At 51.6% G+C, this 20,238-nt stretch overlaps 1 protein-coding gene across 5 annotated transcripts in view; it reads left to right on the top strand.

Annotated features, from left to right (window-relative positions):
• Positions 1–20,238, top strand: part of MAP4 (microtubule associated protein 4) — a 150,469-nt gene that overhangs the window by 30,697 nt on the left and 99,534 nt on the right. For all 5 annotated transcript variants that reach the window (XM_041408508.1, XM_041408510.1, XM_041408511.1 and 2 more), the window contains exon 3: positions 18,546–18,796. In XM_041408508.1, coding sequence (XP_041264442.1) covers positions 18,556–18,796 — 241 coding nt within the window. In that variant the 5' untranslated portion in view covers positions 18,546–18,555. The remainder of the gene's footprint in view (positions 1–18,545; positions 18,797–20,238) is intronic.

Consider the following 20,238-nt stretch of genomic DNA (forward strand, 5'->3'; position numbering starts at 1 on the left):
CACCCAGAGATCTGAGATGAGAGTTCTGCCCCTGGGAACTTGTGTGGAGCAGGCATGGCTGGAATGCACTCACCTTCCCATTCTGTTCTGATAAACCTTCTAATTACTGCTCTTTTACATCCTGCCAGTTCAAATCCTTCCAGACAGAGTCATAGAAAGGTTTGAGTTGGATTAAACCCGTCCAGTGCCACCCCTGCCATGGAAGGGACACCTCCCACCGTCCCAGGTGCTCCAAGCCTTGTCCAGCCTGGCCTTGGGCACTGCCAGGGATCCAGGGGCAGCCACAGCTGCTCTGGGAATTCCATTCCAGCCCCTCCCAGCCAGGAATTCCCAATTCCCAATCTCCCATCCATCCCTGCCCTCTGGCAGTGGGAGCCATTCCCTGTGTCCTGTCCCTCCATCCCTTGTCCCCAGTCCCTCTCCAGCTCTCCTGGAGCCCCTCAGGCCCTGGCAGGGCTCTGAGCTCTCCCTGGAGCCTTCTCCTCTCCAGGGAACATTCCCAGCCCTCCCAACCTGGCTCCAGAGCAGAGGGGCTCCAGCCTTTCAGGTATTTATTGAAGTTTCAGACATTGCTGGGTTCTGTTTGGGATAACAGGGCTGGTGTGGAACTCCAGGCTTATCCTTTCTGGCCACTTGGACTTTCTTTCCTTGCCTTTTCTGCTTCAAAGGACTCACATCTTGTTTAACTTGGTCATTCAAATCTTCTTTTTATCAGAGTAAGAGGACTAGAAAAGATTAAAATGGGTAAACTAGGCTAAGAAAAACAAGTCTGATTTGATTTGTTAGGAATTGGGAGCAGCAGATGATGCAAGTTTTATCTTATTTGTCCTTTGGGGGAAGGCACGGCAAAGCTCCAGTTCTGGAATTTGCCATCAGCTCTGCAGTGGGATGTTTGAGGTGCAGGTGCTCACCTGATATGCTTTGGGGGAGGAATTGCAATTTATTCCTGATTTTTGTGTGCACTGAGAGACCCAGGTGTCTTCTGCAGAGTAGTTTGGGATTGTTCTCAAATGCTGGTTATGTCTTGAAGTCCTGAGAGGAACGTCTGCTGTTTTCTTCTCTGTTTGACCCATCCATCTGCCTTTTCCTGTAAAAAGGCCTGAGCTGTCAGTGGCAGAGCTGGTTCCACCCAGTGACCCTTGGCTGTCAGGAGTGCAGAGGGGTCACACGGACAGAGCTCTCACACCTTGATTTACCATCACCAGCTCTGTCCACTGTCATCTCCTGCAACTGCCTGCAGGCCACAGGAGCCTCACAGGTCTCCTAAAACTCAGTTATGGATAAAATTATTCCTCAGGTGCCTTTTTTTTCAGTATCCTTAAATGTCAGATGCAGAGATAACACTATAGGTGCAGAGCTCTTTATTTTCAGTGGGGCTGATACTCCTGTTCATGGTGGGACTGGAAGAGGCTCCTGTGTCCCTGTTCCTGAGGGGGCTGGAAGGTTGGAAGGTGCTCCCAGTTCCTGAGGGGGCTGGAAGGTTGGAAGGTGCTCCCAGTTCCTGAGGGAGCTGGAAGGTTGGAAGATGCTCCCAGTTCCTGAGGGGGCTGGAAGGTTGGAAGATGCTCCCAGTTCCTGAGGGGGCTGGAAGGTGCTCCCAGTGCTGCAGGGGCTGTGCCCAGGCTCCCTGGGGCATTCCCAGCTCCTGCTGGTGCTCCCAGGGCTGTGGCCACCAGCCAAACCATCTTAAGCTGTTGTCTCAAAGCCACTTGAAGAGAAGCCAAGGAAGATGGCTTATCTCCCCTGGGTGGGCTGGAGGGGGGGCTGTGCCCAGAGCTTGTCCCCCACGTGCTTGTCCCCGTGGCCTGAGTGGACCTGCAGGGGTCACAGGGTGTCACCACCTGACAGGGAAGGTGGCAGAGGAATGGGAGAGCTTGGTGTTCTCCTCCCTGCACCTGCCAGTCTTGAGTGGGTTTTATTTTTCCTCTTTTCTACCTCTCTTGGCTTGGTCCAGTGTGGTCTGAAGGTCTGCCAGGCTCCTGGGATGTATGGGCTGGGTTTGGACTTCATGGAATATCTCCAGTTGGAAGAGACCCCTAGGGATCATCGAGTCCAATTGCCTGCTCCTCACAGGAGCACCTAGAACTGAATACCATGCCTGAGAGTGCTCTCCAGGCACCCCTGAACTCTGGCAGGTCGTGTTCTACCTCCCTGCTTGTCCAGGGAGGTGACTTTGCCATCAGGATTTCCCTGCTTGCATTTCTGCATTGTGCACACGGGGAGTTGTGGCAGGATTCCTCCTGCAGTGCCAGGCATCCCTGGCTCCACAGTTCCAGCTTTCAGGAGGTGCAGAGCCAGCAGGTGTTTCCCACAGGCTGCACTGAGCAGCTGAAGTGCTTCCTGCACTGATTTATCTGGGAATGTTTCACCCAGGCTCATTGACTGTGAGGATGAAGAGCAGCAGCTTCCTCCCCCACATCCTTGGGAAGCTGGGAGAGCTGGGCTGCTCCTGGCTGGATTCACCTGGCTGGGAATGTCTTGGGTTCTTTACAAACCTCTTATCTCAGACTGTCCCTCAGGAATCCCCCAGTTCCTCCTGCTCACTCCATTGGGAGCTCTTCCAGCCAAACCCAGGGGAATGTTTGGTCATGGTGGTGTCACCTGGATCTTTACTTGGTTCTTGTGTTGGTTCCACTTGTCCAGGTGGGGAGGAAACACTTCTGAAAACGTTACCTGCTGGATAAATTTATATTTTGTTGTGTAATAGCTCTAACTGGGAACAAGCACCCAGAAACCCACATCTTTAGGGTCAGTTTTATGGGATGTGAGGCCCTGGCACAGGGTGCCCAGAGCAGCTGTGGCTGCCCCTGCATCCCTGGCAGTGCCCTGGCCAGGCTGGACAGAGCTGGGAGCAGCCTGGGACAGTGGGAGGTGTCCCTGCCATGGCAGGGGTGGCACTGGGTGGAATTTCGGGTCCCTCCAACCCAACCCATTCAGGGATTTGAGGATTCTGAGTCACTTTACCACTTAAGGTTTTACTTTCCTAAAGTGATGTGAACTAAAATCAAAAGAGTTTTATTTTCAGTTCTACACTGAATAATTATTTATTTATTCCCTTCTTTTTCTCCTTTTGAAAGGGAGTTGCTGTGTCCAAGGGCACCTCAGGGTGGCCCTGGACACTGCAGCCACCCCTGGGATAAGAAAGTGAATTATTCTCTAAGGAAACCACCACACCATGCCTGATAACGCTGCAGGGACACCTGGAATATCTTTATTGCTCTTTCTTTCATGAAATCTCAGCTTTTGTTTTCTAACCAAAGCCTTGTTTTCCAGGCACCCTTGAATGTGTTTGTTATCACAAGCACGGAAATGTAAATACAATGGTGGTTGGGCTGCAGCAGCTCCTCCCTTCCTCCCCCTGCCTTCCTGCATGCACTTGGGAAGGGGGGAGCTGCTCTTCTGCATTAATTCATTCAGAAAGGACTGTTCTTGCCCCTGCTGCCACCTCATCAGATTTCAGGGAGAGACAATTCTCCCCTTGAGGCCGAGAACTCACACAAGGCCTCGTGCTGTGGCTCCTCTTGGCATTTCCCCAAGCTCCTGCCTACCAGCACATCCCATTTTTTAACTAGATAAGCCACACAGGCGCTGTTCTACTTGAACTAAGACTGCATTCTTCTCCTTGCAACATTTGAGCTCATTTCCTAGAAGAAAAACTCAAAAAACTGGAGCCTTCACCGACCTGAGTCTCACAGGCTGAATGTCGCAGGCGGTTTTGAGAGTTTTGCCCAAGTGAGGTTGTGCTGGATGTGCTTGGTCACTGGGAGCTAATGCTGGTTGATCTCTCAGTCAGCAGGAATTTTGTCATTAAAACCAGGTCAGGACAGCAGAAAAGCTCCAGTGTAGAATTTGTTCTTTGGCCTCACCCGGGAGGAATTGGGCTCAGCTGCTGGATGTAAGCAGTCGCTTGGCCTCGCTCTGTGCCTGTCATCTGCTTTTTTTACTGACTCTGTCATGGACTTTGTGTGGCAGCAACAACTTTCTGGGCACTTATTTCTCCTCAGTTAGCAGGCCTTTCTTGCCTCAGGTGCCACAGCAGATATGTGGTGTGTCTGTGCCACGCTGGGCTGTCCCTGGTCACTGCCCAGGAGTCCAGTGCTGCTCCTCTGGCCCTGGGCCAGCTGTGGGGCTGAAGCAGCTCAAGAAAAATCCCTGGGATCCTCTCTAAGAATAAACATCATGTGAGAGCAGGAGTGTCCCCCTGCCTGGGCAGAATTAAGTGTCCTGCTGGGAGGCAATAACAGCAGCAGCTTCAGGGCTGGGCTGGCATCCCCTGGCTGCAGGGATGAGCTGCCCTGCACCTGCAGCTTCCCTTGCTCCTGAGCATGGCAGGTGCTTGCAGAGCCTGCTGGCTTTGTCAGTCAGCAATCTCTGAGTCCCTTTTGAAGGAGGTGGGGATGTACCTGCTGCCCTGTGGTCCAGCAGAGCTCCCTCTGGATGAAATGCTGCTGGATGTGCCGCTGAACGCGTTTTCAGGCGCTTCCCTGGAGCTGTGGTTTGTCCCTGCCCTGGGCAGCACAGGAGCTGCAGGGCTGCTGGAGGAGCTGCTGCTGCCTCGTGGCTCCTGCTCTGGGCAGCTGAGCCAATTCCCGTTCCCAGGAATTCCCTGGTTGGAGAAGGTCCCTCCCTGCACTAATGCTGGAGCTGTGAATTGTCCCTCAGAGCACCCCGAGTTCTCCCCTGGGGAGGTTTGGGGTGACTCACTGCACCTTTCCCTGCCTCACACCCCGTTCTGAAGCTCTGTTGTCCTTCTGCCTGTCCTTGGGAGCTGCAGCATCACCACCAGGAGTGCCCCTCTCCCTGGGAAAACAGGTTTTGCTTCCCAAATTTCCAACAAATCCTTCCCTGAGCTGTTGTAGCCAAAGGTTCAGCTCTGCTTGCAGAGGGGCCCAGGTGTGATCAGGGCTTTTCAAGGTAAAGGCTTTGGGCCCCCAGGGGGCTCCCCAGTTGGGGGAGACTTTCTAGTTTTAGTTTTGTGTTAGGAAAAGAAGACGTGTAGGATGTTTTTCTGGTTTTGGTCTCTTAGTTTATTATTTTCTTATTAAAAACTTGGTATTGTCTGTACTGGATTTAGTGCTTAGGGAAACTACAACTAAAATGGTTGAGGAATGTACAGTCTTAAGGTTCTTTGTAATCACTTTGTTCAATTAACTTTAGAAATGTACTTTATTTTCATTTTTCTACCAATACTCATCCTCTGTTCATCTACATAACTAAAAATTGTGGTAAATCTCCTTTAATCACTTTGTACTACCAACACTACAGAAAATAGAATAGATGAAGAAGGAGAAGCACCTCAGGCCACCACTTTGTCCTCCACCTTAATTCCATACTAAGATACACTAAAACACCCTAAAACCTAAATTTCTCATCTCAGTGGTACACTACACTAATCTCTATTATCTTTCTTACACTTTTGTAATTTCTAGTTTATCTAGAAATCCTAGAAGCCTTCTCCATAAGCGAGAGTCCAAGTCAGTGTTTTTCTGGGGTTCAGAGCAATCAGAGGAATATCCCCCTTGCCTTAAGTTCCCTCAGGCTCCTACCTTGGTTTAAAAGGATTTCAGAGTTTTGCCTTTCTCACCTGTGTGTAGGCACAAATATCCCTGCTTAGAGCTAATTCCTATTAATGTGGAATATGGTTAATCTCTGTTACATCAGTTGTGGAGCTGCCCCAAGATGAACACAGCCCATACGTGGGATTGCCAAAGGTGGTGCAAAAAGCCCTTGCTGAGCATGTTCTGGTGGCACACCAGTGTGCAGAGGCTGGCTGGGATATCCCAACAGGATACCCTGTCCTCAGCAGGGTCAGGAACAGGGATATTCCAGAGCTGGGCTTAACAGAGTCAGGAACAGGGGTATCCCAGAGCTGGGCTTAACAGAGTCAGGAACAGGGATATCCCAGAGCAGTCAGGAACAGGCTCCACAGCTTGGAGCCTTCCTGGTGTATTCTGCTCCCACCCAAAATGTGCTTAAGAATTTTAATTCTCCATGAATTTCTGAGCACCTGAGTGGCCTCCCTAAAAAAGGAGGGAATTTGGTTCCTGGCTTGAAAATCTCCCTGGATGGAGTGGGGAGGTGCTTGTGCATGGTCCCTGGGCACATCCCCGTGGAGCAGGAGCAGGTCCCTGGGCATGTCCCCATGGAGCAGGAGCAGGTCCCTGGGCACGTCCCCATGGAGCAGGAGCAGGTCCCTGGGCACATCCCCGTGGAGCAGGAGCAGGTCCCTGGGCACGTCCCCATGGAGCAGGAGCAGGTCCCTGGGCACATCCCCATGGAGCAGGTCCCTGGGCATGTCCCCATGGAGCAGGAGCAGGTCCCTGGGCACATCCCCATGGAGCAGGTCCCTGGGCACGTCCCCCTGGAGCAGGAGCAGGTCCCTGGCCATGTCCCCGTGGAGCAGGAGCAGGTTCCCAGCGTGGTCACAGAGCCAGGCACTAACAGCATTTGCTCTGCCCTGTCAGAGCCCCCCGACAGCTTTGTTGTGGTTTCCAAAGGGCAGCCCCTGCCCTCTGCAGCAGCCCAGCGTTCCATTTCCAGGTCCATTTCCAGTTCCATTTCCAGTTCCTCTGGGGGCATTTCTGGGAGTTTGCAAAGCCACGCTCCTCAGAGGCAGCTGATGAGCCTCTGCAGTCTCTCACTTGCTCTAGCCAAGGTCTTGCAGAATTTGAAAATAGCTAAAACTCATTTCTTGGTATAGAAATGCTTTGGTTCATTCTTCCAAAGCTTTTTTTACCTTCCAGTAGTGTTTGAGAGCTTTAAAATATTGTTTTCTTCTGACAAATCCCCTTGAAAAAGCGTTGCCAGGTTTGCTGTCCCACTGCTCTGGAACACCAAGCTGGTGCTGAGTTGCCATGAATGAAAACAATTCTGCACTCAACTTTCTCATGTGGAAGCTTCCAGCCCTGTGTCCTGATGGGCAGGTTCTGGTGCTCTGTAATTAAGCTGTCAGGAGAAGGGCTTATTTTAATTAAAAGTGAAGCAGCTGCTCTGGTACAGTCTCTGACACAACTGGAATTGTTCTGTGCAGGGAAAGGAGTGGAGCCTGTGTGGGGTGGAGTTCTGGAAGCAGAGATGGTGTCCAGCCTGTGCCTGGTCCCCAGCTTAATTCAGAATTCATCCTCTCTGGCCTTGCTTTCCCTCCTACGCTCTCAGATATGTATATACAGATATTTATATATTATTATAGATGCAGAAGGCAAAACTGGGAGTTGATGGGCTTGCACAGTGGTACTGAAACTGTAATTAGGTCAGTCTAAACCTCTAAATTTTTTTCTCACAGCATGACTTGAACTCATTCTCGTCTCTGGGTTTGTCCTTCCGGTGTTGGTGCTGTACAGGTTTCATCCCATCTTAGAAATGAACACCCAAATTCTCCTGTGAGAACAAAATCCATTATTCTGGGAGACGTGTGCGTGAGACAAACGTGGAATAGGATGAATTCAGAGGAGCTGGCTCAGGGGCTGAGGTGAACTTCTGTAGTGGAACTTGTCCTTTCTGTGCTCCCAGCTGTGGTGCCCAGGCTGTGGCAGTGAGGTGATGCTGCAGGGGGAAGGAGGAGGAGGCGAAGGCGAGATCTGCTGGTGATGCACTCTGCCAGGGATGTGCCATCTCTGCCAGGGGAAGGATCTCTGTGGGCACAGCCAGGCTGCCCTCGTGCTGGGGGGTTTGCCCTGGGGGAGGTGGGATCCAGCTCCTCCCTGCCCGGGGCTATTAAAGGAAAGCAGCTGACAGGAGCAGCTGCGGCTCAGCCCAGCATCCTCCGGAGAAAGTGCTTTGCAAACAGCCTTTCCTCCCCTGCCCCCACTGCTCCTTCCCTGTGCCAGGAGAAGCCAGGAGCCTCTTCCCCCATGATTGATGGAACTCTCCTTTTTTGGTGCTGCCTGTCCAGGGAAGCAGCACACGAAATCCCCTCTGCTGCGAGGGCTCCGGGGGCTGCCTTTATACAGCTGCTCGCTTGGGAGCTAAAGCTTCCAGGTCTGGGCAGAAGGTGGGCAGACTCTCTTTTTTCCTTAGATAAATATTTGATTTTTGGAGTCCTTTTTAGGCCTCTTACTTCAGTGCTGGTAGGCCTGTGCAGAGCTCGACACTTGAAAGTCCCTCACAGTTATTATCTATGAACTCATCTTCCATGTGGCTTTTTTGAAGGCCAGCCAAGAGCATTAATCCCCACCTTCTAGAGTCCCTAATCCCTGCTGGGGCTTAGAGGAAAGTTATTCTTGTCCTCCCAGTGAAGCTGCTGTGGCAGAGCATCTCTCTCTGTAACTTAAGGCAAGTTTATTAATGTGACTTTTTATCAGCTTGGAAAGGGTGCAGCTCAGGATGGAGCAATCCAGCTTGGACAGTCTTACCCCATCCTGCTGAGTGTGTGGTGGCACTGAGGTTGCCCACAGGGAGGGAATCTGCAGGAGGGTGGTGTGCTCTTATCTCAGCCATAATTACCCCTAGTAAAAGGCTCTTTGCAGGCATGGGTACGTGCCACAGAGCTTTTTTTTGGGAATGGGTGCAGCTGAAGGAGACTCAGGGCTGCACTGGGGTGCTGGGGTGATTCTTTGCAGTTGTATCACTCTTCTCTGCTCAGCCTGACATTCCTAAAGCCTCCCAGCTCTGCTTTTCATCCAGTTGTGGCTGTGCTGGCCTCCAGCCCTCTCCCCACGTGAGCCTCCCCCTTCCCACCATCCCTCCTCAAAGGCTGCTCTGGCTCCAGGAACGCTCTGGGCTGCTCCAGGTGGGCTTCCTTCAGGTTCTCCTTGCAGGGATTCGGACAGGAGGGCAGCTGGAGCAATGTTACCTTCCCTGTTGTCAGTGTGGTGGCTTTGGCAGCTCTGATGGCCAGTGTGGTGTCAGTGGAGGGTTTGGGAGGTGGCTCGGGGCCCTGGCTGGGCTCAGGAGCTGAGGAGGGGCTGAGCTGCCTCTCCAGCGCTGCCTCTCCAGAGCTGCCTTCCACAGGGAAGTTGCAAAACCCCCCTCAGGCTTTTGGGCAAGTGCAGAGCAATTGCAGTGTAATTCCCAGGAATGTGGCAGGGCTGCTCTCCTGGGTGTCTGGAGTTTTGTGTCTGGGTTCCTGGGCAGAGTGTGGCTCTCCAAAGCCTGAGAGAGCAGGAGTTGCTGTGGAGTGCCCTGATAACACAGGCTGGTGCTCAGTGTCCTCACCCTGGGCAGAGGGGAAGGGGCCAGGAGGGGACTGAGGGAAAAGCTGCAGGCAGAGTCTGGAAGGAGAGTTTGCAGCTGAGCTGAGATCAAACTGGGCACCTGTGCCATGGAAATGTTCCAGAGGCCTGGCTGGGAGCTGCTGGCCCTGGCACAGGGTGCCCAGAGCATCTGGGGCTGCCCCTGGATCCCTGGCACTGCCCAAGGACAGGGCTGGAGCAGCCTGGGATGGTGGAAGATGTCCCTGCCATGGCAGGGGTGATACTGGATGATCTTTAGGATCCCTCCAAGCCAAACCATCCTCTGATAGCATTCCATGACACAGGTACCTGCACACACACATGTGTGTGTGTGTGTGTGTATTCAGACACGCTCAAACAGGAATTCTCCCCGGTTCTCTTGCATTTGGATATTCCTTCTGCCTTGGTCTTTGACACAGATCTCACTGCAGCTAATTACTTCTATTTTGCATGAGTGCAGAATGTAGACTTTATTTTTAAACTGCTTTTACTGGGTTGAAAATAATGTTAATCAGGGACATGTAATATTCATGGTACCCACCACTGGAATTCCTCGAAGTCCTGAAGTACTGGTATTTATTTCTCTGTTCCCTTTCCTCTGCCAATAACAGCCCTGGCCACAGTGTGGTCTCCTTTGTGTGGAGACCTGGAACCTTCCGTCACACCTGGCAATGATGGCATCAGTCCTCTCCAGGCAGCTGTGCTGTGAGAGAGGGAAACTGTTGTGGTTGAGACAGAGACAATACAAAGCAACACACTCCATTTCCAGAGGGCTTCAAACCCTTTTTATTACAGCATGTGCAGTTTTTATGGGTGCTGGGAGCTTTTCCTTCCTGCAGTGCCTGGATTGTGTGACATTCCTGGGAGATGCAGTCTGCAGTTTCACAGAATCTGTCACAGACTCCCAACCTTTGACTGACACCCCCATATCAACCACACCACAGTTTAACTCCAGTAGCCTTGAGTCATCCTGGTTGCTCTTGCCTCCCCTGGGTGCCCTTCTGGTCCTGCACTTTCCTTAAAGTCCCTGTACTTTAAAGAAAAAATGTTCCTTTTTTTATTGTTGTTGAATCAAATACAGATAATTTTAGTATGAATGAATATCCACATTTAAAAAGAGCAGGTGGGAGCTGCTTTGGCAAAGCTGGGAAATGCTGGTCTGGCAGCCTTCAGGCCACCTTCAGTAATGGCTTTGAGCTGACAGTGAGTAGGAGCTCCACATATAGAGAGAGCAGCTTGTTTTACAACTTGCCTTTGGCTAGAGTGGGATTTCTGCCTGCTTGTCCTTGGAGACTTCATCATTCCATGAAACTGAAGCTCTCCAAGCCACGAGTGGCTGCGAGGCAGGGAGAAAATAGAAGTTTCCTCAAATCTCCAGAAATGGAGAGAATCTTTTTAACATTCCCAGCGAGGCAGGAATGCTGGAATTGTCTGCTGCCTGCCTCTGCTAATTCATGTGGCATCTGAATAATTGATGATGGGGAAGGCACAGCTCAATGGCTTTATCAGTGCTTTCCTAAGGGAAATGAGCTGATGAGAATGTTCCTGATCATGGAGCAGAAATCATCATTAAGGACTCGGATGCAGCAAATTGGGTTTATTTGCAGTACCAATAACAGCAAAAACAATGCTTGAAACAGAGAAATGGCTCAGAATCCCTAAGGAATGAAACCCTACAATTGATGGACGCCCTTGAGGAGCCTCAGATTTCCCCGTGGTGGAAGGCCCAGGTGGGAGAGGTTGTTCCTGACCCCAGAAGTGGAAGGAGGGAGATGCCAGACGTGGAGGAAGCAATCAGGGCTGAAGTTCTGCCTGAGCTTTGGGGTCATGCTGAGACTTCATTAAACCCATCTGAAGTGAGAACTTAAAACTTCCTGTTTATTGTCTGCTGTGTGGCCATACAGGGATTATGGAAGTGGCTGAGGTCTGCATGAAGCCTTCAGAGCTATTTCATGGTTACAGTCCTGGAATCCCAGACTGCTTTGGGCTGGAAAGAACCTCAAGGATCATCCAGTGCCACCCCTGCCATGGCAGGGACACTTCCACTGTCCCAGGCTGCTCCAGCCCTGTCCAGCCTGGCCTTGGGCACTGCCAGGGATCCAGGGGCAGCCACAGCTGCTCTGGGAATTCCATCCCAGCCTCTCCCCACCCTCCCAGCCAGGAATTCCTTCCCAGAATTCCATCCATCCCTGCCCTCTGGCAGTGGGAGCCATTCCCTGTGTCCTGTCCCTCCATCCCTTGTCCCCAGTCCCTCTCCAGCTCTCCTGGAGCCCCTTCAGGCCCTGCCAGGGGAATCTGAGATTCCTGAGTGTTGTCCTGTGTTGTCCTGTCCCTCCATCCCTTGTCCCCAGTCCCTCTCCAGCTCTCCTGGAGCCCCTTCAGGCTCAGGAATCTGGGATTCCTGAGTGCTGTCCTGTGTTGTCCCTGTGTTCCCTTGTGGAGGCAATAGTAGGAACTGTTTTCCCTTTACTTGTGCATTTCTGGCTTTTCTGTAGCAGCCTGGAGGCTCTGGGGCTGACTGAATTTATTCTGAGAAATTAAAGTGAGCCAGAAGGCTCGGGGAGTTTGTGCTGGGAAGGGATACAACTCTGCATGTGCTTTGTCTGTTTTAGGAGTCCAAGCTAAAAATCATCAAATGCCCCAAACCTGCCCCCTTTGCATCCAAACCTGCTCTCTTTGTCCCCAAATGTGCCTCCTCTGCTCCTGCCTCATCTCTTGTCTCTCACACAGGAGGGCAGCAGTCATTTAAGCCTATAAATAATAGCTGGAAAATCCCTTGCTGTATTTCTGGGTTGTCTGAAGGAGAAGGTGGCTCTGTGACTCTCCCTGAAATCCTCATTTGCTGGAAGTCCAAACGTGCACTAGAAATCAGGAATATTTGATGTGCTGCCTCCCTGTCTGCCCTCCCAGGAGCTCTGAGGAAGCTGCCGGCTCATTCTGGTCTCAGCAGCACCTCCAAGCTCAAGTTTGGTTTGATTTTGCTGTGGAAATGTCTGGAATCTCCTAATTAATCCTGGCTTGATGATGCCATTGGGTGCTTGGGCTGGTGCAGCAGGTCTGGAGCATCCCAAAAACTGGAGACCTTCCCTCTGCCAGGGGTGGCACCTGCACATCAGTGACTCCTTGGGGAGCTGATTCCTGGATAGAATTCTGGGATCCAGGTCACCCTTTCTGAGGCTGGTTTTTCCAGCAGTTGAGCTGAGTGTGATTTTAAGTGTTGGGAAGATTTTATTAGAGATCTCTCAGCCTCCATCTCGCTGCCTCTAAGAAACTTCTGGTGATCTGTGGGATTTCCTGTGACTCCAGAAACAGCCACAAAGCAGAGCTCTTGCTGTGTTTCACTTTAAAACAACAAATAAGTGAATCCCATTGGTTTAGACTGTGCCAAAATATAAAAAATGCACAGATTGGGTCCCAGATTTTTGTGCCCAGCCAGGGAATGTGATTGATTTTGCTGTGGAAATGTCTGGAATCTCCTAATTAATCCTGGCTTGATGATGCCATTGGGTGCTTGGGCTGGTGCAGCAGGTCTGGAGCATCCCAAAAACTGGAGACCTTCCCTCTGCCAGGGGTGGCACCTGCACATCAGGGACTCCTTGGGGAGCTGATTCCTGGATAGAATTCTGGGATCCAGGTCACCCTTTCTGATCCAGGTCACCCTTTCCAGCAGTTGAGCTGAGTGTGATTTTAAGTGTTGGGAAGATTTTATTAGAGATCTCTCAGCCTCCATCTCGCTGCCTCTAAGAAACTTCTGGTGATCTGTGGGATTTCCTGTGACTCCAGAAACAGCCACAAAGCAGAGCTCTTGCTGTGTTTCACTTTAAAACAACAAATAAGTGAATCCCATTGGTTTAGACTGTGCCAAAATATAAAAAATGCACAGATTGGGTCCCAGATTTTTGTGCCCAGCCAGGGAATGTGAGGAACGTCAGCGGCCCAGGCGGTCGCTGTGTCCTCTCCTCTGGGAGGATGGATGCAGAAATCTTTCCATGGATTCCAGGGCTCTGGGAGGAGGATGACTCTGCAGATCTCTGCTCTCCTGTTTCCTCACGCCTCAGCAGCCACGGCTGAGTGCTCCCAACAGCTCCAGCTAAGAAAAGCAACCTGACTTACCCAGGAGAAATGGGAATTATGACCGAGCTGTCCCTGTTCCTCCCAGCCAGGCATTTAATTCGGGATGGAGTTAGGAGCTAATTTTAAAGGAGCAAGTGGGTCTGATGGAATAATGGATGTGCTTCTCATAAATCTGGGCATCAGGGTCTCCTTTAAACCAGCAAAAGTGAGGAAGTGTTCCTTCCCTGTTCCTCCTGGATGGGAGCAGGTTTCTCTTCCCTCTGGCAGGAAGGTGCTGGGCCAGGGGCTGGGCCCAGCCTGTTTGGAGCAGGATGGAGCCATGGATGGAGCCTGGCAGGGCTCTGGGGCTGGAATGCTGTGTCACTGTCACTGCAGGGCTGTCAGTGAGGCCTCAGGTTTTGGCTTTTGTTTTTTCAGATTCTGTGCTGCTTTAGTGTGTGGGTCTGAGCTTCACATCAGGGCATGGTGAGCTCTGTGCACAGAGCAGGGAGACAAAACAATTCCTGCTCCAGCTGGGCACCAAGGACAAATGATCCAAATCTCAGCCCAAGAGCACAAACCCCGTGGGCTGCAGAGAGAAAAACAAGCAGGATGGGAGTGCAGGGGCTGAGCTGGAATTGGACACTGAACTGCAATGTGCACATGGAGCAGAGCTGATCCCAGGGAGAGACCCCGTGAGCGCTCGTGCATTTTGGGACCATTTGGGCTCATCCTGGGTGCAGCCCTGGCTGGGCTCTTGTGCTGCCCAAGGTGGATCCATGGAGGAGATCCTTTGAATAAATCCCTGCTTTATTCTGGAACTCTGTCCAGCCTCTGCTCTAGCTCAGCCTGCACAAGGCATCTTCAGGTCTCTGGGTGTGCTCCTGTGGGAAAACCAAAACCAGCATTCCCTGTGCCAGGAGTGCCAGGGAGGTCAGGCAGTGTCCCACACTGAGTGTGGTTGTGTTTGGACACTTTACAGGCTTTCAGGTTTGGGTTTTTGGGCAGCATCCCTGTGCCAGCTCTCCTCTTTCTCCGACTTCAGACAAGAACACAAAATCTGGGTCAGACCGATCATAACTTGAAGTTCCAAGCCTGTGCGTGCCCGGAGGCAGGAACACAACAGAGCAAGCAGGGAAGCTGCAAAATGGAAGCCCAAAGTTGAGGAAAGAAATTCTGCTCTTTCCTGGATGGGAAGCTGGAGGCTGTGGCTCGTGCAGGCTTTGGTTTGCCTCCTTTTCCAGAGGGTGGTGAGTGGGGTGGTGGATCTGGGAAGGTGTTCCAGGGGGTCACTTGAAGTAAATAATGGGTGAGGAAGTTACTGAAGAGAAGTTCTTGACACCCTGAGAAGTTTTTGATGCTCCAGCATCCCTGGAAGTGTCCCAGGCCAGGCTGGACAGGGCTGGCAGCACCCTGGGACAGTGAAAGGTGTCCCTGCCCATGGCTGGAGTGGCACTGGATGGGGTTTCATGTCCTTCCCAACCCAAACCAGTCTGGGACACTTCCAGGGATGGGGCAGCTGGGATTAAAATCCAGTGAAGAGCTGGAGCTCTTTGGAACAAGACACCAGGATGGACAGTAAGGGGTTAAAATAACCCTGCTGAATCATTCAGATTAGCTGAGGAGAGATGGATTTTATTCATCCCAACAAACAGGTTACTCACTGAGTAAGTACACAGAGATTCTGAGCTGGAGAAGAGCAGATGGAGCAAACCCTGGGTGTAACAGATCAGCTGTGCCTGGAACAGGAGAGATCTAAACAACCCTCCTGTGTAAAAATAACGTGTGAGTTGAAGGAACAGGAGGGATTTGCTTTGGGTGATTTGAAGGTTTCCTGGAATGTGTGGCTGCAGGAAAGCCCTTCTCCTTGCCCGTGCTGTCACTGTGGCAGGGCTGTTCTGCTCCTTCCACACCTTTCCTTGGAGCAAACTGCTCCCTTTGCTCTTGTCAGGCAGGGCTGGGCTGTCCTTGGAGGCTGTGCTGGCTACAAACCTGGAGTCACGTTGGTGTCACCCACGGCTGCTCCACTCCCTCTGCTGATTTAACAGCCACGAGGACCTGGGCAGCTGAGGAATGTTTCACAATCCCTGAGGCTGGAAAAGCCCTCCCAGCCCACAGAGTCCCAGCTGTGCCCAGTCCCCACCTTGTCCCCAGCTCAGAGCTCTTAGTGCCACCTCCAGGTGTTCCTGGACACCTCCAGGGATGGGCAGGTGAGTGCCACCTCCAGGTGTTCCTGGACACCTCCAGGGATGGGCAGGTGAGTGCCACCTCCAGGTGTTCCTGGACCCCTCCAGGGATGGGCACTCCAAACCTCCCTGAGGTTCAGTGAGTTCCCTGAATAAAGAGCCTGACCACCTTTCCAGGAAGGAATTTCAGTGCATTCTTAAACCTCTGCCTTCAGAAATCTCTGTCACTCCTCAGTTGTTCTCTTTCATCCCAAGGTTGATGCCAGAATTCATCTTCCCTGTGCTCTGTTGATGTCTCATTTCAGAGCTGTGGAGACAGGGGATGGAGGTGCATTCTCTGAGGATTCTTTAGTGCTTCCCAGGCAGCTCTGTTCTGTATGGATGGAAATGGGGTGGGAAGCATCTGTCTCTCTCAGCTGCTCAACACATGAATATGCTCCAGGATTTGATCTCTACCCTTGGGCACAATCCCTGCAATATCCTCATTTTCCTCTTGCCTTAATTAGCAGACAGGCCCCGGGAATCTGGGAATTTGGCTGCTGTAACACCAGAGAGGGAAAAGGAGCAATTCCCAGGGGTTTGTGGCTGTCCTTGGAGGCCACCTGGGCTGAGGAGGGATCCCTTCAGTCTGTGCCAGGTGCTCCTGTGTGTCTGGAGCACCAGTGCTGTATTTTAAATGGCTTTTCTTAGCTACACTGGTTTATTTTTATGCCTCGTTTCTACACTCCCTATTTAGCTAAATATGGACAAGGAAATGTGCTGCTGATAAGGCTGCATAGCCTCATTATTGTTTTTCCCTATAAAGTAGATCACTCCAGTGTCCTAGTTCCTGTGCAGACCTGAGCTAGCAGCACTGCCAGTGCCACAAGCCCCCCTAATGCCACAAATTTTATGGCAGCTCTTCCACATCCAGGGAACAGGCACAGGACAGGGGGAAACAGCTTCCAGCTGGGCCAGAGGAGGTTCAGGCTGGATATTGGGAAAATTCCTTCCCCAAAAAGGCTGCCCAGCCCTGGCACAGCTGCCCAGGGCAGTGCTGGAGTCCCCATTGGTGAAGAGATTTAAAATCCCTGTGCATGTGGCACTTGGGGACATGGGTTGGTGGTGGCCTTGGCAGTGCTGGGGGAATGGCTGGGCCGGATGGGCTCAGGGGACTTTTCCAGCCTCAGTCTCATGATGCAGCTTGTTGGGAAATGTAAATATTGTTTTTCCTTCTGATGCTAAATGACATTTTCAGAAGATGATTAAATGTTCATCGCTGCACATGGAGGCTCAGTGACCTAAAGCCATCAGTTCACCTGTGAGCTGAAAACAAAGGAGGATGTGCCTGAAAAATTGACTTTGTCTGTGCCCCATTTGTTCCTTGAAGGAACCTGGTCAGTGCAGGGATTAAACTTCTGGAAGTGCCTTCCCTGCCTGGTGCTTCCTACAGGGTGATGCAGCCAGTTGTGTGCACATCTGGATGATGGTTTGTCTTAAAATAGTCAGGAACTCTGAAAGAAACCTTTTTGATATGCCCCTTTCATTTAAATATAATTTTTTTTAACTGACCATAATTCATTCAACTGTGACCCTGCACGGGGGGGTGAAGAGCTCCAAACTTTTCACCTCTGGATTTCCAAGCTGTGATTCAGGGCTTTATCTAAACCACCAAGAACTGCAGTTGCTGCCTGGAGTGTGGTCTGCCTGCAAGCCTGACCTTTCATTGTTCAAAGAATGGGAAAGAAGAGCTTGAACTGAATTATTTTCCATAATAGACTTGCCAGGAAGGACAGAAACACCACTGTCAGTGGGACCCCATTGTTCCCAAGGAATGTGAGGCTGGAGCCTGTAGGTATGTGCTGGCCCTGCAGTGCTGACACAGAATTTCCTGGAGTTCAAGGAGTAGGAGCCTTTGTTTTTTGGGAACAAGAGGATCTGTGTTCTGCCTCCCCATGGAAGGCAGCAGGCCTGGGCTGCTGCACAGTGGCCACTTGGGTCACCCCTCCTGACCCAGCACAACAAGTGTCCCTTGTGTTCCTGTGGCTGCTGCTCTGTGTCAGCAGCTCCTGGTTTTCCTAAGGAGAGGCTGGAGCTGGGCTGGGAGAGCTGGGAATGTTCACCTGGACGAGGGGAAATGCAGGGAGAGCTCAGAGCCCCTTCAGGATCTCCAGAGAGCTGGAGAGGGACAGGGGACAAAGCCCTTTCTGTACATTCCAGCAGCTTTTGTTGGCTCTTGTTCCCAAGGATGGCTTCAAAAGGCTGAAAAGTGAAAAAGTAAAGAATTGGTGATGGGTGTGTGTTGTGCCAACCCGAAGGCTGGAGGTGACTCAGTTCAGGTGTATTTTTTCAGCTTGGTGCCAGGAATAAATTGAACACAGAGATGCAAATCAGGGAGGGATAACTGGTGATTACTTCTCCTCTGTTTCCAGTTCATAGCTGTGGATATAATGCCTACGTGTGCACTTTGCTGTATTTTTTTTTTCATGTGAACATTATTAAAACGTCACTTTCCCTCCCAAATCCCAGGGCTGGAGGGGGTTTGCTGGGATTAGCAAGGTTTGCTGAGGACATGGATGTGCTGCAGGACCCTCTGGGAGGGATCAGGAGCAGCACTGAAGTACACATCAGAGATTATGTAAAATCCTAATCTCCATAGGGGAGGCTGGGTGGAGTCAAGCCCAGCACTAAATTCCCTTGCGTCATTTGTGTTTGTGCTGCTGAGGGGTGTCATTAACTCCAGATCTGGGGCAGGCCAATGTCACACCATGGCTGCCCTGCCCAGGTGCTGGGGGTTACTCTTTACCTTTGTTATTCAAGTTTCTGATGAAAGACCCCATGAAATGTCACATCCACGAGGCTAAACCCGCTTTAGATGATCCCAGTTTATTTCTGATCCGTTAGGGGGGTTTAGAACCATCTGGGAATCACTGAGCACTGCTGAAATGTTTGGTGTACAGGCACAGGGGGCATGGGGGTTTGTAAACATCTGGGAATCACTGAGCACTGCACAGATGTTTGGTGTACAGGCACAGGGGACATGGGGGGTTTGGAAACATCTGGGAATCACTGAGCACTGCTCAGACGTTTGGTGTGAAGGCACAGGGGACATGTCTGGTGTCTGATGGAGCTCTCTGTGTCCCTGGGCGGGTTGCAGGTGCTCAGGCATGGCTGACCTGGACCACACCCTGAGCCTGGCCGACGCTCTGACGGAGCCGCCGCCCGACGTGGAGCCAGAGGTGAAGAGGGACTTCATCGCCTCGCTGGAGGCCGAGAAGTTCGACGACGTGGTGGGGGAGACCGTGGACAAGACAGACTACGTGCCCCTGCTGGATGACGAGGACGAGGCCAGGCCTGGCAGCCAGGAGCCCAAAAGCAAAGGCCACGTGGACGGAATTGCCGTGGAACGTAAGTGTCCCGAGTGTCCCCAAAACCGGCACATTGCAAAAGCCAAGAGTGAGGTCAAGCCCTGTTTGTTGTGTGAAGCAGCCTCTCCCTGCTGGGCCACAGGAGAGGCTGTGCTTTACATTCATGGGGCTGGGGGCTTTTGGGGCTCTCAGAGGAAGCACTGAGCAAATTCTGTGGCTCCACAAAGAGTGTCCCAAAATAGCAGAGCTGTGCAAGGTGCCACCACTCTGGGGGATGGCAGATCTGAGCAGGAAAGGTGGATGATGAGCTGGAAGATGGGAATCTTTATCATCTCCCAGATGTTTAACAGCTCAGTCCCGTGGTTCTGTCCCAAGGCTTTATTTACTTGGATTTCTTTTGGCCCTGCTGGTTGTGTGCACGGTACCAAAACTGCTGCTGCCTCTGCTGCTGCTGCTGAACAGTTTCCAGCCCAGCTGATATTTAGAATTATGGAATCATTAAGGTTGGAAAAGATCTTGGAGATCATCAAACCCAGCGGCTCCCCCAGCACTGCCAAGGCCACCCCTGACCCGTGTCCCCAAGTGCCACATCCACATGGATGTCACATCCCTCCAGCAATGGGGACTCCACCACTGCCCTGGGCAGCTGGGCCAGGGCTGGACAGACTTTTCCAGGGAGGAATATTCCCAATATCCCACCTGAGCCTGCCCTGGCCCAGCCTGAGGCCATTCCCTCTCCTCCTGTCCCTGTTCCCTGGGATAAGATCCCAAATCCCCCCGGCTGTCCCCTCCTGTCAGGAGCTGGGCAGAGCCACAAGGTCCCCCCTGATCCCCCTTTTCTCCAGGCTGAGCCCCTTCCCAGCTCCCTCAGGAGTTCCAGGCCCTTCCCAGCTCTGTTCCCTTCCCTGGACACCCTCCAGCCCCTCAGGGTCTGTCCTGGACCTGGGGACTCCAGAAGTGCCCCAGGAGTCTGAGGTGGAACATCACCAATTTATTCATGTTAAGAGCTTTATCAAAAATTCTGTAGGAAAAAGAGAGTTTTAAACAGATGCTTCTCTGTGTGAAAGGGAAAAAGGTGAGATTTGGGGGTCATGCAATGAGTTTCTTTCCCAGAGAGCAATTTAAATTATTGCTCCTTTGCTTGTGTGCTCTTCCCTCCCTGCCCAGCTGGGAATTGTCACTGGGACCAGCAGTGCCTTAATAATTTCATTTGTTTTGTGGCCTTGATCTGTGCTGTGTGGAAGAGGAAAACCTTTGGTAACCTGATGACTTCCTTCAGAAGAAGGTTTCTTTTTTCTTTTTTGCTTTAATGCTACTGCTCATCAGTGTTGAGGAAGGTGGGATGTGATTCCTCAGAATAAACAGAACCTCCAGGACCACAGCATGGGGAATTCTGCTCTGTTCAAGGCATTTATTTGCTTTGATTACCAGTGCATTGGGTGCCTTGTAATACAGAAAATGTAACCTTGAATTTTCCATGTT

The sequence above is a fragment of the Onychostruthus taczanowskii genome, unplaced genomic scaffold (assembly GCF_017590055.1).
Source record: "Onychostruthus taczanowskii isolate IOZ18803 unplaced genomic scaffold, ASM1759005v1 scaffold3, whole genome shotgun sequence".
NCBI lineage: Eukaryota > Metazoa > Chordata > Aves > Passeriformes > Passeridae > Onychostruthus > Onychostruthus taczanowskii.